At 34.6% G+C, this 17,104-nt stretch overlaps 1 protein-coding gene across 5 annotated transcripts in view; it reads right to left on the bottom strand.

The window, feature by feature from the left end:
• The window catches only part of LOC129726503 (regulator of G-protein signaling loco), a 92,572-nt gene that overhangs the window by 32,530 nt on the left and 42,938 nt on the right, over nucleotides 1-17,104 (bottom strand). For 2 of the 5 annotated variants that reach the window (XM_055683293.1, XM_055683292.1), the window contains one exon: nucleotides 4,551-4,586. The exons of the other annotated variants lie outside the window; for them this stretch is intronic. In XM_055683293.1, the coding sequence (XP_055539268.1) occupies nucleotides 4,551-4,586 (36 nt within the window). The remainder of the gene's footprint in view (nucleotides 1-4,550; nucleotides 4,587-17,104) is intronic. 5 annotated transcript variants of the gene reach the window in all.

Here is a 17,104-nt window from a genome sequence, read left to right on the forward strand (position 1 = left end):
GTTTACCCATCAATTGAACCTATTTTCCAAACTGAGTTTCAAAATATTCAACGTACACCGCGCGATCAACGTAGTAACCTGTCTACTGAGACCAAGTGGATGCACATGTTATACCCTACTAGCTCCATAAATCATAATCGATTAATGCTACAACTAGTACGCCACTACTGTTTTTTTGAGTTTAGTGAAAATAAAATAGGGCCATCTACATTTCACGTGAAATTTTTTTTGACGATTTTGGCCCCTCCAGTATAAATTAAAAAAGTTTATGGACCGTGAACATTTTACAATTACCACTCCCCCCTGAGCTGCCCAAGTGGAATGTGGACGACCACTAATTCAATGATCAGGACACCAAATTAACCTTGAGAAAAAAAAGCCTCAATCAATGAAAAATTCAACCTTATTGAGTCTCTAACACATTAACAAAATTTTATTCAAAACTGCGCAAGTCTGTCTGCGAAAGAATTCTAAGAAAGAAAAACTGAGTTTTGCGTTTAATGCTTTTTATATTATTTTTTATATTTTGAAAATAACTTTTTTTATATAATTGTCTTAACACTAAACGGAACATTAAAAAAAATCCATTCCGAATAATCGAGTTTTCCGGATAATCGAATCACAGAAAAATATTCAAATTTGCTATTAACGAACATATAATGAATATTTCCTTTTTTTATTTTACTTGTATGATGCAGTGGCGTAACCAGAAATTATTTCTGAAGCGAAAAGGGGTAAAATCTTGCGAAGCAAAAATAATAAATTGGACATTGATTATTTTCACTTAATTCAAACATGTCCCAAACATGCCGAAAGTGACATAAATCGTAGCAAATCTGCCAGAAAGGATGGTAAAGGTAAAATTTCGGAATGAAAATTTAAAACGAACACCAAAAAAAAAAAAAAATTGGGTAATCGAGTCTGGAATTCCGGATAATAGAGTCTCCGGATAATCGAGTCCGACCTGTATCGATAGTCGTCGCATAGTGTTCAATTTGTGAATTTTTCAGGAAGTTTTTGGCATCGACAGAATTAGTTTTGAATTAGAAAAACCCCCGTTAACATGTTTGAGCTACCAAAACGTGAATCAGGCAGTCGGTCACTAGTTTATTAAACGTTGTAATGGAAAAAACTTTATAAAAGCCTAAAGTATTCCGTTTTTTTGATCAAGCATGAATGTTTTAACTATCAATCAAACTGTTACCTAATTCAGCCTTGCTGTTCTAGCAATCAAGTCTTATTTTTGCAATTCAGTTATTATTTATATCTTATAGTTGGCTCCGTAAAACATTAATTTGTATTGTGCCGTGTCAAATAAATGTTGTGTGAACAAAAAAAAAGTATTGATATCAACCTTTACTTTAAAAAAAAAATGACATTGTTGAAACTCAATATAATTCCTTTAAACGTTGCACTGGTCGATAAAAGCCAAAAAAAAATGCCCTAATATTCCAACTGGAACAAATGAAAGTTTTAAGTCTTTTATCCATGTCTGTGAATTTTAGTGCCCCTAGTAAATGTAGAAGTTCGTCAAAAGGCCTCAGAGTAATAACTCACCGGGTTCGTCGCTTTTACGTTTGCTTACTGGAAAACTCATTAAAGTCTCTGGTAAAGTTAAAGCTAAAATAGGTAATCATTTCAACTCATTTTAAATATGCGTCGAATTTTGTTATCAATTTATTACGCTGTGTAGAAAAGTTGTAAAGAACTGATAGCTGATGCTAGATAATAGACCTTTTTTAATTTTACTGTCCTGGAAAGGTATGATTGCATTCAGTCCGAAATGAGGTCGTAAATTTATCGTCTGAGTCAGTGTATGTTTCAGGATCACCACCATTTTTAACGAAGAGTACAATATAAAAATCGCATGTTATTGTAATTGAAAATAAATGTGAAGCAGAGAATGCCTTGAACAACAAAAATTTTATCCTTTATTTTCGAAATTTTAAAATAAAGATTCATTATGTATGCAAATTTTAAATACCGTCTATCACAAGTAACAGATCCAAAGCTGCTTGATTTTACTTTTCCGCAGTAAAATTTGTTACCTAGAATTTTACGATCATCATTAACAAACGCAATAAGATGGCTATCAAGGATTGTCCGAGTATAGTTCTATACAATCAACCTAAAGGCTAAATTATATAATCTTGGCATAGTTTTGCAGTTTTGAAATGGTTTCAAAGCAATAGCACTAAGCCAAGAGTTATGAGAAACGTTATAAAGTATGAAGATTATTTCCAGAGTTTTAACAGTTTTTTTTTACATAATAAAGCTATTTTAAGTTTTACTAGCAGTTTAGACTGATAACTTGGACATGAATCTTAAGTTTTTTAATTAATCTTGAATTTTAACAAAACAGTGTTCTGCTATGAATCTAGCTCTCTTTCGAGGTAAATTAGAGGATGAATGATACGCATAAGTGAACATCTTGAAATAAATGCCAACAAACACTTTCTTACAAAATTGTAAAGGAAATAGTGAAACTGATCAATGTATTGTTTCTCGAGCTCAACCGACAATTAAACTGTCTTTCGTAAAGTATTTCTCATCGAAAGTTAAACAATTTCATAATTTATATCTTCAACAAATTCCGCGTGATTTATCGTGCTCCACTGGGTTTTCGACACATCTCATGTTTTTTTTTTTTCAATTTCACACATCGGTTTAATTTGATGCTTGCGGAACACACGAATAGTTGCTCTTGCCGGGGGAGGAGACTGGCGCTAGTCAGTGCGAAATAGCGTTTTCACTTGCGAAAATCGAGACAGGCGCAGCTATCGTAACGAAACACACACACACTTGATTTCAAACGAACATTGGGTAATAATCAATCCCAGATAAACTAAAACCGCACAACTGGAACACACATAATAATCAACACAGACGTTCCAAACGTCGTCACAGTAATAACCGACTAGATTTCTACATAAAAATCACAGTTCATGGACAAATGTCGTCAACCGACAAAAACATACTTCAAAACCGGAGATGATCACCATCGCCATCCGTCGATAAACTAGACAACAGAATTAGGAGAAAAAAAAACACTCAATCTAGCAGCAGCGTGACACTACCGGACGAAACGATTAACGGTCAAAAATTGTTCTTCCATTCGCGACAAAACGTATGCACCGTAAAACCTCGACCAACAAGGTTTCGATCTAACGCTAAACTAAATCCCATTCACGGTACTGATCGTGGCTGAGCCCCCATTTTCTGCTCACCAGTAGTGAACCACCGAAAGGCTCTCTCTCCCACTGATGGTTTTGTTTGATATTTTTTTCCTTTCTTGTACCTATACTGAGGGAGCTGCCGCTGATTCATTCCATACTGCGAGCCGGAGACAACGTCATGTTATTCTCTGCTGCTTGCACTTTTCATGGTCCGATACGCCGCGCGGTAGCCCGAAAGTCGTCTGAGAGAGAGCCGTTTCTGCCGCTGCATGAATTAAACCTCAGTGAGATTCGGTAAGTGAGCTAACAGTAAACGTGAGTGGTGAAACCGTGGTGCGGTGTTCCAATCGTGGGATGTAACCAAAATGCTTAGAGGAATGTTTGAATTCCATATGCTTTATAGATTATAGATTTTTTTAGGTTTATTTGCAAAAAATTGATGGAATTCTGCGAATTTTGAAATATTTGCATCAGTATTGCCTCAAACTTATATTTACCGAAACATGTACAGTACATTCCAAAAATATGTCACATATTTGGTATCGAATAAACAGACGTTTAAACTCTGTACCGGGATGTAAGGCTCACTAATGATTTGTATCAAAAATATGTATACTTTTCTTGGTTCGGTTAATTGAAAAGTTGTTTGGAGCTTTTGTCCGTAATTCCGAAGTAATCAATTAAATCAATCTACCAAAATTACCGTAAATTAGACATCTTCGACTAAAAATGCTTCTGATCAGAAATGCTTCGCTTCTGCTGAAGATTCACAGAGTTGGTTCATATTGCGCATCTATCTAGTTATTCGAGTATTCTAAAGCGAATTCCATTAAGTTTCTATTGAGCTTGTAGAAGACTGAACCACTGCGACCATTGTTTGATCTATTGTGGATCTATTGTTCTATTGAGCTTACAAGTTTATAACACAATGAATCGAAAAACTATTTCAGAAGTTAATAACGCTCTTCAACATTGCTATTATAAATAATAGTTAAATGTTTGTCATTATCGCAAAGCGAGCGTCCTACATACGAAATTATAATCGCAAAAGCAGGTGACTGCATAAAACCATACTACTTACTTCATCTATCTAGTTATTCGAGTATTCTAAAGTGAATTCCATTAAGTTTCTATTGAGCTTGTAGAAGACTGAACCACTGCGACCATTGTTTGATCTATTGTGGATCTATTGTTCTATTGAGCTTACAAGTTTATAACACAATGAATCGAAAAACTATTTCAGAAGTTAATAACGCTCTTCAACATTGCTATTATTAATAATAGTTAAATGTTTGTCATTTTCGCAAAGCGAGCGTCCTACATACGAAATTATAATCGCAAAAGCTCGTGACTGCATAAAACCATACTACTTACTTCAACATCTGTTGCTGCCGAATTCTGCTCACTCACCTGAAATGAAAGGAAAAACAAAATAAACATCGGTTAAATAGTGAATTAACATTTTTCTACAACAACAGAAAACATCAATCAACCAAGCCAGCACAAACGGTACGGTCGGCCCACCGCCAGTGAATCAATCAAACCTTTGCAATAAATTAAATGTTTTATTTTGCGGTTGGGGGGATATTTTCGCGCTTGAAACCATGAATTTGCAGCACATCAGCTCGCGCTTTAGGCGCACGCACGCTCAGCAGATCAGCAGTTAGCCGTGCTACACAAGCCGGAGAATATATTTTCATACATTAACGGTTTCAGAGATAAATATAATAGTACGGTACAGCCCACTTGTGGCAAATTTAACGATTAGCTCATCAAGCAAAAAATAAGTTCAATGCCGCAAACAAATTATAACTATTGCTAAATGCAGTTTTACGTATGAATACCAAATACAATCTAAAACTTAGTTGTCTACCCGTTAAAAATCTTCTCCGCAGAAAAAAGCCGTTGATCATCCTTAAATGATTTCATATGAGAGCAGGAAATCAGACGTGTAGACTTGATCGACACCGGAAGAAGGCAGTACACGCCACACATATACCGAACTAAGCTAAGAACTATGTTCCCACAATTATCGCGCGCGAGATACCGCGCAAGCCATATGGTTTATGTCTCGCCCGCAGAGCCGCATAAAAAAGGCATACCCTTCGTTTTGTTGTTTTTTTACTCTCCACTCTGTTTTTCTGTTGCTTTGTGATAGATAGTGGAAAGCAAAATGCAGGTTTAATTTCCACTACTCACTCCTCAGTCGTTCACTTGAACAACATTGCTCCTTTCAAAGGTCGTCTGTAAAAAAAGGAATTATATTCGCAGTGCAAAGCAGCGACGCATAATGAGCGCAGGTTAAAATATTCAAATATATTCTTGTGCAGTGCTATTGAAAGGCCCTAGCTGTTTCCTGTATCCTTTTTGTGCTGTTTTATTATACTTATATTGTTAAAGGTAATATGTATGTAATTATGCTACGTTTTTTACAGACAGTACCACTTTCCGGAATTGCAATGTATGTCAGCTTTTTGCAGTCGGGATTGAGCATAACGTCCAGAAAAGGTTGTTTCAGCATATCAGTAAATTAGTATTTATTTAACGTTAGCATATATGTAACGTTTATTCAACGGGAAAGAGTAGGAGAGAAGTTTCGACATTAGGAAACAAATATTCCTATCGTAACAGTAGCTTATCTGTTGGACAGTGTTATCGTATTTTAGTGGTTTTTTGTTTGTGCACAGCGGATGTTCTACTCTGCTGCTCCCAACATAGCGAAACGGGTAATCTGATCTTTTTGTCAAACTTCATTTAATGAGCTTTTACTGTAGGTTAACTTTCTAATTACTAACAGTCTTTATGAAAATCACATGCTGTAAACTACTACTGTAGAATTGATGATAAAAAAAGTTATTGAACATTTAGAACACCTGACATCTTTTTTGATATCTGATCATTGAATCCAGTGCACAAAATTTCTTCTGAAGCGAAAAACAGGTAAAAAAAATCACTCAAAGCATTGAATAAATACTTTGCTTAACCAAATCTACTCTCCTTGGATGTAATAATCAAGAGTTGGCAATATTACTTTGTGTTTATTCTTCAAAGTTTATCACTTCTATGTGTTGTAAAAAATGAGGATTCAATCTTAGGTCTTTCCATTTGAAGGATGTGTTCAGTTGTGTTGTCAACGTTGACAGAACTAAAGATGTCGTGCAAATTTCGCACTATCTTTTCAAATAAATACAGTCATACCTCGATATAAGGCAACTTTATTTTTATTTTCGTTACGTTATATCGAGTTACGTTGTATCGAGGCACGAAAAATAATTTTTTTATTTATCGATGTAAAATTCTTGATGGTTACTCAAAAGTGCGCAAAAACTTATATCCCTTCACCTAAAAGTATATGTAAACCTGTCTTATGTCCCTTTAAGGCAATTTATGTAGAAAACATAACCAGTCACAAAACATTGAAAAGATAAATGTCAATTTTACCCTATTTTACGGTACTTATTGGTTTCAAAACTTATTTAAAACATTTATTTGGAACATTATACACCCCAAAAATAATTGTTTTGTGAAATTAAAAAAAGTTACGTTATATCGAGGTAAAAGTTACGTTATATCGAGTTACGTTATATCGAGGTTGTCTTATATCGAGGTATGACTGTATTTGTTTATTTCTACTGCACTTTTTGCTAATTTGGGACTAATTTAGATGTTTATTTCACTTCCATGATTAGTTTTTCTAATGTTGATCTACTCAGAGTTATTCTACGTTTAAGTTCCTCAAATACTCTTTCTCTAAAGTGGCCTAACTCTAAATGTAAGGTTGTATCGGAAAGTAATTAGCAACATACATTTTTGAAATAAATTTGAAAGAGATTGACAATTCCTTTTGTGTTTTTGGTTTATTGAAGCTTAGTTCAGTTTTTAATACCAATCGTAATAAACGAACGCATTTTTGACCCAATGTCTTTCATCAAATTCTGCACAGTCACTCACAGTGCACTATTTTGGACTCAAAAGCATGGAATTTGGAATGCTGCTTTTTTCCTAACGATCGCTTTCACAATTTCATAGTCGAAAAAAAATATATTCCTTGCGGTTTTCCCAGGTTATCTTGAATGGCCTCATTTGAAACATCGTGTTGCATTTTATATGCCTTACAGGAATGAAGTGTTTTACGATTTTTTCTGACGCGTTTAATTGCTTCACATATAACTTTAAATTGCGTTTTATAAGATTTTGATTATAATCGATATAAAGAAATTTAATGTTGTATCCTCTTTATGAGGGAATGGCAACTATATTTCCACCAACAATTTTAGTTTTTTCCTGTTTCGTAATTATGAGCTATGATCAGGAAACAGAAATATACCACTTGGAGCGATTTTACTGCTTTTATTTAAAAGTTGGGAAAATTTCCTACTAAGTACAGGCTTCACACAATCTCCCAAATGGTCTCGAGGTACGATGCTGGCCAAACAAACCAGTCGTCTTAGGTCCGAGTCTCGGCTCGGGAGAGACTGTTAGTGTCAGTAGGATCGTAGCGCTTGCCCCGCAATTGTCCTGTACACTAAACAGTCGGCTGCGAAGTCTGTGTATAAAAAACATAAGGTCGAGTTCTGAATCGAAATGTAGCACCAAGGCTTTGCTTTTACAGGCTTTACATGTTAAAATAAGTATAAAAAATATCATTTAGGAGGCAAAAATGTTTAAGAGCAGTGTTATTTTGATCGTATTTTGGTGTTTTCTTGTAAAAAAATACAATTAACATTATTATTTTTGTTATCCAAATTAAACCATGAAAACTCGCTCTGTGACACCAACTTTTTGTTTCGTGAGAAAACACCAAAATACGATTAAAGCAGCACTACTAAACGCTTTTACTTCCAAAAAGTATTCTTTTATATTTATTTGGACATGTGAAGGCTGTATCCAGGCTTGTTATTCTCCTCAATATGTGGGAAGAGCATAGTGTTTATTCATCGCTTACTTCGCGTGTAGCATTTTTTGCGCTACACTTGCCTTTTTGTTTTGTGCTGTGTTTCTGCAGCTCGCAGGAAAACTAACACACTTACTGCTTACACCACAATTGAGCGAAACAAGAGTGGCTAATCTCGCTAGTGAGAATACACAGAAATACGCTGAAAGAAATGCGATAGCATTCGATAAGCAAACACGCGTGATGGGCGGCTGGATTTTTTTTTCATTTTCGAGATGCAAAGCAAACAACGCAATCTACTTTCTATCTACATGCTCTCCTCATTTGATATATGCTCAAGAGACACACAGTAAATGCACTGCAGTGAGCTCTGTTGCGTAATTACCTCTCTGGAGGGATCTATCATCTTTCTGGAGAGATATTTAAGATTCTACCGCAGTGTTTTGCATGCTCCTCAGATACACACGATTCGCTGCTTTCTTCAAGCAAGTGCGTCACTTTGTTTCCGCAGTGAAAACTATTCTCCTACACACTAGTGATTCTCTGAGGAGAAACGACAAGTCTGGCTGTATCTAGTAGAAATTTTTTTCAGCTTTCAAATATAGGCAATAAAATAAGTAATTTGCATTAGGAGTTAGACCACTTTAAAAAAAGAGTATTTAAGGAATTTAAAAGTTGAATAACACTAAGTAGATTATAGTAGACGTATGAGCATTAGGCTGTCCCAAAAAAAATCGCTGTTGAAAAAGTCAAGGTGCTCAGCCCTAAATTGAAAGATAATGTTATTTATAGCATTTTTGTAGAACATTTCGACTTTCTAAAAAATTGTTTTCAGGTTGCCCAAACGTGATTTATGAATAAATGACTTTTTTCAGCTACAAACCCATTTTTTTGTACTTTTTTCAATTCTGTTCGATTCCTAAATTTTTCCATATATTTTTTTATTTTTGTGGGTCTGTTTTTGAATATTTTGCATGGTTTGGTTCAGCATCGCATTCAATTATTTGACTCACAGAGCCCATTGAACATCACAAAAAAGTGAATTTTTCTCATTATTTTCAGATAAAACCCTTCAAAACACACATAATTTTTTTTTTGATTAAGAACTAAAATTTTTACTGCAAAGCGGGATTCAAGACGAAAATTTACATGAAAAAAGATCCTTGATATCTTATCGGGGGGCTGAGATATTGGCGTTTTTACATGTGATGGAAACAGAAATATACCACTTGGAGCGATTTTACTGCTTTTATTTAAAAGTTGGGAAAATTTCCTACTAAGTACAGGCTTCACACAATCTCCCAAATGGTCTCGAGGTACGATGCTGGCCAAACAAACCAGTCGTCTTAGGTCCGAGTCTCGGCTCGGGAGAGACTGTTAGTGTCAGTAGGATCGTAGCGCTTGCCCCGCAATTGTCCTGTACACTAAACAGTCGGCTGCGAAGTCTGTGTATAAAAAACATAAGGTCGAGTTCTGAATCGAAATGTAGCACCAAGGCTTTGCTTTTACAGGCTTTACATGTTAAAATAAGTATAAAAAATATCATTTAGGAGGCAAAAATGTTTAAGAGCAGTGTTATTTTGATCGTATTTTGGTGTTTTCTTGTAAAAAAATACAATTAACATTATTATTTTTGTTATCCAAATTAAACCATGAAAACTCGCTCTGTGACACCAACTTTTTGTTTCGTGAGAAAACACCAAAATACGATTAAAGCAGCACTACTAAACGCTTTTACTTCCAAAAAGTATTCTTTTATATTTATTTGGACATGTGAAGGCTGTATCCAGGCTTGTTATTCTCCTCAATATGTGGGAAGAGCATAGTGTTTATTCATCGCTTACTTCGCGTGTAGCATTTTTTGCGCTACACTTGCCTTTTTGTTTTGTGCTGTGTTTCTGCAGCTCGCAGGAAAACTAACACACTTACTGCTTACACCACAATTGAGCGAAACAAGAGTGGCTAATCTCGCTAGTGAGAATACACAGAAATACGCTGAAAGAAATGCGATAGCATTCGATAAGCAAACACGCGTGATGGGCGGCTGGATTTTTTTTTTCATTTTCGAGATGCAAAGCAAACAACGCAATCTACTTTCTATCTACATGCTCTCCTCATTTGATATATGCTCAAGAGACACACAGTAAATGCACTGCAGTGAGCTCTGTTGCGTAGTTACCTCTCTGGAGGGATCTATCATCTTTCTGGAGAGATATTTAAGATTCTACCGCAGTGTTTTGCATGCCCCTCAGATACACACGATTCGCTGCTTTCTTCAAGCAAGTGCGTCACTTTGTTTCCGCAGTGAAAACTATTCTCCTACACACTAGTGATTCTCTGAGGAGAAACGACAAGTCTGGCTGTATCTAGTAGAAATTTTTTTCAGCTTTCAAATATAGGCAATAAAATAAGTAATTTGCATTAGGAGTTAGACCACTTTAAAAAAAGAGTATTTAAGGAATTTAAAAGTTGAATAACACTAAGTAGATTATAGTAGACGTATGAGCATTAGGCTGTCCCAAAAAAAATCGCTGTTGAAAAAGTCAAGGTGCTCAGCCCTAAATTGAAAGGTAATGTTATTTATAGCATTTTTGTAGAACATTTCGACTTTCTAAAAAATTGTTTTCAGGTTGCCCAAACGTGATTTATGAATAAATGACTTTTTTCAGCTACAAACCCATTTTTTTGTACTTTTTTCAATTCTGTTCGATTCCTAAATTTTTCCATATATTTTTTTATTTTTGTGGGTCTGTTTTTGAATATTTTGCATGGTTTGGTTCAGCATCGCATTCAATTATTTGACTCACAGAGCCCATTGAACATCACAAAAAAAGTGAATTTTTCTCATTATTTTCAGATAAAACCCTTCAAAACACACATAATTTTTTTTTGATTAAGAACTAAAATTTTTACTGCAAAGCGGGATTCAAGACGAAAATTTACATGAAAAAAGATCCTTGATATCTTATCGGGGGGCTGAGATATTGGCGTTTTTACATGTGATGGAAAACTATGCATTTTGTCAAAAATACCACTCAAGCTCAATATCTCCATTGCGCAGTGTTTTATTTTGCTGTTTGTGCATGTAATTTCATAATAGTGATTCAAATGATGATTATAGCCATAAGGTATGTTCGAAAGAGTTTCAGGATATTCAAAAATGCATCTTTTAATGTAGAAAGATGGATGATCAATCCACCTATGAGTGAGATAAAAAATTTACTTTTTGATCAGAATAAGATAGACGCACGGTGTCTTCGACAAAGTTTTAGGTTATATTAAAACAAGAAACTTTACCGAAGACATCATGTTTCTATCTCTTATGTATTACGAGCAACATTGAGTTTTCAAATAGAAGGCACTAAAAATCACAATTTCCGTTCTAACTTATTTCGCAAATTTTTCCGAATTTTCAAACCTTCTACTAAGTTATCAGCCATCTAAAAATGCATTTGTTTTCTGAACATTATTATTTTTTATCTCCCAAAATAAAACAGTTATTTAACATATTTGTTAAAATGCATAGTTTTCCATCACATATAAAAATGCCAATATCTCAGCTCCCCGATAAGATATCAAGTATCTTTTTGCATGTAAACTTTCATCGTAAATCCCGCTTTGCAATGAAAATTTCAGTTCTTGATCAAATTTTTTTTTTATTTGTTTTATCTGAAAATTATTAGAAAAATTAATATTTTGTGATGTTTAATGAGCTCTGTGAGTCAAAAAACTGATTGCAATGCTGAACTGAACCATGCAAAATATTCAAAAACAACCCCACAAAATAAAAAAATATATGTAAAATTTTAGGAATCGAACAAAATTGAAAAAAGTGCAAAAGAGAGGGTTTGTAGCTGAAAAAAGTCATTTTTTCATAAATCACGTTTGGGCAACCTGAAAACAATTTTTTAGAAAGTCGAAATGTTCTACAAAAATGCTATAAATAACATTATCTTTCAATTTAGGGCTGAGCATCTTGACTTTTTCAACAGCGATTTTTTTTGGGACACCCTAATGGGCATCTGCGTAGAAGAGTATCAGTCCCTAAGAGAAAAAATCCTACATTCCAACTTTTTTCTTTTCAAATTTTCATTTCAATGATTTTGTTTGCCATTAATTTAATTTGGTCGTTTTAGCCTATTATCACTTGTAATTAAGTATTGTTTTCATATGGCAATATTTTACTGTTTTGTTTAGCTTTTTTAAATAAACTTTATCCCTATTTTTTTTTTGTTTAACAGTTTTGTTGCTGTTTTATTGAAAAAAAATATCGTTCTTATTTTTTTTTTTTCGTTGTTTTCGAGGATACATGGTTAGGTTCTTAAGATTTGCTTTTTCACGTTATTCACACTGTTTTTAATACTTTTTCCTAGAGTTTCTTCTGAAACGTTTGTGTTTATTTGTATATTGTATTGTTGTTCCATTTTTGTGTAACTCTTCAATGAAAATAATTTCTATCAGGTTACATTACTTTCAATTCTATTCAAATCTTAAATTTTGATGTTAAAAATTAACTTGACATTATATTTAATTTTTATTTACATAGTAACACAGAACCAGGCATCCCAATGGTACAGTCTTTTTTTTTTGCTGTCTTCTAAGAATATGTTTTCTGTTGCTGTCCGTGAAACCTATCCGCGCTGGCATTCCGATAGGCACATTGAGAACGTATTGGCAACAGAGCATCACAAAAGGAAACGAAAACTGTACTCCGTGTGTGGATTCGGCATTATTTTAAGGGTGTCTTCGGGATTGCGAATGTAGAAAAGTGAAGAAGCTGTTTCATACAGACGTTCGTGTCCGCACTACACAAACAGCGCGTTTCGGTAACAGCCCGAGTCCACCGGAGACATTTTCGCTCTCTTTTTTTATTTGCCTATGATGGATGTCGTGTGAGGGCTGTTAAAAAGGCTGTGGGAAGAAGAAGCGTAAGGACTGCCCGGTACCTTACCGACAACCTTCGTGCAAAGAAAAGCAAAGTATGCATCGCATACCAAAGGTTATATACAACCATACATGCTCTCGTCGACATGGGAATAAGGTGAAATTTTAAATTATTCATATAGCAATTTTACTATTTTATGTTTTGTGGTTATGGGTGAATGAATAGAGCACAGATTATCATACATACTACTGTGAACAAGTTTTAAGTAAATGTTGTAATGTTTTGCACAGTTATAGAAAAATTTCTTTCATCTACGTAAATTTTAATTACGCTGATTTGCATTAATTACCATTTATATTTTATCATTTCTTTCTGTTTTATCTGTTATCATGATATCCATAATTTAATATTAGTTTCCACATTTAAATTTGTTTCTATTTTGTTTATTTTTTTAATATGCTGTTCGTACATTTTTGCCTTTCTCCTAGAAGGGTATAGCAATCACTGCAAAAAATAAAGGTATAAAAGTGCTCAAAAGGAACGAATGCCGTATATCACTCGACTCAGTTCGACGAGCTGAGCATTTTGTGTGTGTATGTGTGTGTGTGCGTGTGTGTGTATGTGTGTATGTGCAACTTTTTTCTCACTCACTTTTCTCAGAAATGGCTGGACCGATTTTCATAAATTAATTGCAAATGAAAGGTCTAGTTGCGCCATAGGTTGCTATTGAATTTCATTGTAATCGGATTTTTAGTGTAGAGGTTATGTATAAAATGTAAAAACCACGAAACATCAAAATCTCAGAAACCACACATATGGTTCAAAAGTTATGTAAAGAAAAGTTTTCCAGAGGCTGTTTAAACTCACTCATTTTTCTCAGAGATGGCAGAACCGATTTTTACAAAATTAGTGTCAAATGAAAGGTCTTATCGTCCCATAGGTTGCTATTGAATTTCATTGTAATCGAATTGTAAATTTGTCCGTTATTAAAAAAATGTGAAATCGCATTATGAAAAGAAACATATTCCTAAGCCTGTCTAAATTTACTCACTTTTCTCAGAGCTGGCTAAACCGATTTTCACGAAATCAGTTGCAAATGAAAGATCTAGTGGCCCCCTAGAATGCCATTGACTTTCGTTTTCATCGTACTTTTAGTTTAGGCACTGTGTTTTAAAATGTGAAAATCACGAAACTTCATTATCTTCTAAACTACACAACCAATTTTTATAAAACTGGTGTCAAATGAAAAGACTGCCTTGAGAAACCTTACCTAAAGATTTCCATAATGATTGAATATGTGGTTCAAAATTTATTAAAAGAAAACGTGCTCCGGAGGCTGTTGAAACTCACTCATTTTTCATAGAGATTACTAAACAGATTTTCACAGAATTGGTATTGTATGGAAAGCCTAGTTGCCCCATAAGACCTCATTGAATTTCATTGTAATTGTACTGTAATTTTGTCCGTTATGTATGAAAATGTAAAATCACGTTTTGAAAAGGAAGACTGTATGCTTATAGCGCCGTCTGCCAGTTGCTAGCAGATAGACGAAGTAGCCAATGGAGCTGGCCATGAAAAAAGATGGACAGATTCGAACTCGTGCGCGATTGATTGACGAAAACTGAGTGAGAGCTAGAGGTAAGAGGATTTCATATTATATTCCTTATTAATGTGTCAGTCGAGGTTATGTGAGAGTAGACCATTCAAAATATTAATGGAGGTATGTTATGTAAGTTTCCATGCATCTGAATATTCTCAAATATATTTCTTTTAATCACATTACTCTGTTATACCAAATGAGATCCTCTGCATATTACCTTACCAACCAACACAATACCCTAAATTCTATATCACCTATTAATTTATTTGTTTTCATCTGATTATGTTTCATTCGTTTTTTTTTATTTTACATATCAATCAAATATTTTCCATCAACGATTTTCGAAATCGCGTTTACTTTAAAATTCTATTAAAAACGGCATGTAATTAACTCTGTTTTACCCTTTGTCCGTTATCTGCAAGTTTTTTTTGTTATATTTGTTAATTATTATTATCCTATAATCACATTTTTTGCAATAACTGAATAAAAGCTTCTGTGTCTTGCGTCAACTGGGTAAATTAAGATGAACTGGACTTTGCTAAAAAGTAAAGCTAAAAAGTTATTCATATAAAATCATTGATTGCAATGCAATAACAAACGATCACCAGTGCTTCGTTACTTGTGTATGCAACCAAACTGAAATATTGGCCAAGGCGTTTCGCATGAAGTACGTTTCTAGATGCGCAGAAAAATAACCACTAATCTATGTAGCACTTGTTTTAGGTTCGACCAGCAATGATTGCGCTCGCATGGAATCTTTATTTTCAAGAGCATCAGTGTTCGTGTGCATTGATGCGTATTTCGGACCTTGAACTACATCAAACCCATAGCCGACTGACGGAAAAATAAAGAGCCGTATACAGTGACCTTATCTTTATGTTCACGATAATACTCCATGCACATCGCATGGCATATGGTACCGTTAATGTCTTTTTGATTGAAAATAGAAGATAAATTAAAAACGAATAGTGATGAAGTAAAATAAATGCTAACCATGTCCCCCTATGGTAATATTATTCAATGTATTTGAAATATTGAGCATTATCATTTTACCAGTTATTCAAGCCAAGCAGCATACAATGTAAGCTACACTTGAAAGCAACTGTAAATGCCGTTACCGCTTTGGCATAAAAATAAAAAGGAACGTTTCATCTTCGTGCTATCGCTTTTGAAACTCATGCCACAACATACATCAAAACACACTAAACGTATGCTGCTCTACCGGAAACCATCTTCTAATCAAGTCAAGCAGCATTTTTGCAACTGTAATAAAGAATATATCATTTGTTTCAACCCTCGAGACAAACGGTGGCTGAGAAATGACAACTGAAAGAGACAATTAGATCACACACTGTTTGCAGAAAAGTTGAAACGTTTCAACGAAAGACATCCAGAATCGGTTTAACGGACGAGTTTAGTTAGATCCGATTGTCTCTGATCAGACACAGGGAAAATAATTTATTGCATTTGTTCACAATCAATGCATATATAATTCTCCCGTTAGAAAACATTTCGCTGTGAGTAGCAACTGTGCGTTTTCCTCTTGATTTCCTACTTTTGATACCTGTTTTCCCAAGCAAAATTTTCACATAGGGGCAAACTATTTTATGAGTAGCGAATTCTTGTTACTAACAATTTTACTACCGATTATTTAAATCACATGCCCATGAAAGAGTTTCGGATTACATAGTAAAGGCCAAACATCAAATGCTACTTAAGTAGAACGGTAACACGTGCTTTCCTGTTAGCGGACACGTGCATCTTCATTTGCAAAGAACGTGTTATTCGATCTTCGTAAAGCTTAACTTCCTCTGGATACAACATCTGATTAGTGATAAGTACCACTTCGAAGGTAATCATTAAAAGAAATAAATACTCTGGGTAACTTGTTAAACCAGTGTTATTGTGTAAAAGAATTTGAAAAAGCTTCTCACAAGAAAAACTTGCCGAGCACGAAGCTGGCAATCGTGCCGATAATAATAACTTAATTCTCTCCTCTCTCGACAGCATAAAAGTTTTATTGTTTACGTTTTTCGTTTGTGGCTAGAGGTGGCACTTCTACTGAAACAGCAAACGGGGTCTATAATCTTTGCCGAAGTATTTGGAATTAATTGAATAAATTTTCCCCTCCCCCGAACGAACGTTCGATTCGTGCTCGGTACAGATATTCAATATCCTAAACGTTATCGAAGCGAAACAATGCCCGTCGCCACGGAATGTCCAAGGGGAAGAACAAAACGATAAAACAGCAATAGGAAGTTTTGCTGGTGACAGTCATTTGAAATTATCGGTTTCCAGATTTTGCTTGGATAACTGAGAAGAGTATCGAATGGTGATATGCAATTGCAATCTTGATATTAGAATGTGTGCAAAAGTTGTGCGTTGTATGAGATTTGCCTGAACATTAGAAAAACTATCGATTAGTTGTGCCTGGAAAATGTAGAGGATTCTAATGTCAACTCTTGTCAGATCTTTTTTTCTATGAATTCTAGGTTTGTAAGTACTAGTTCCCTTTTCTTCGCAGACAAATTTCTGAAACCAAACCTTAT

Source organism: Wyeomyia smithii, chromosome 3, assembly GCF_029784165.1.
Source record: "Wyeomyia smithii strain HCP4-BCI-WySm-NY-G18 chromosome 3, ASM2978416v1, whole genome shotgun sequence".
In the NCBI taxonomy this organism is placed as follows: domain Eukaryota; kingdom Metazoa; phylum Arthropoda; class Insecta; order Diptera; family Culicidae; genus Wyeomyia; species Wyeomyia smithii.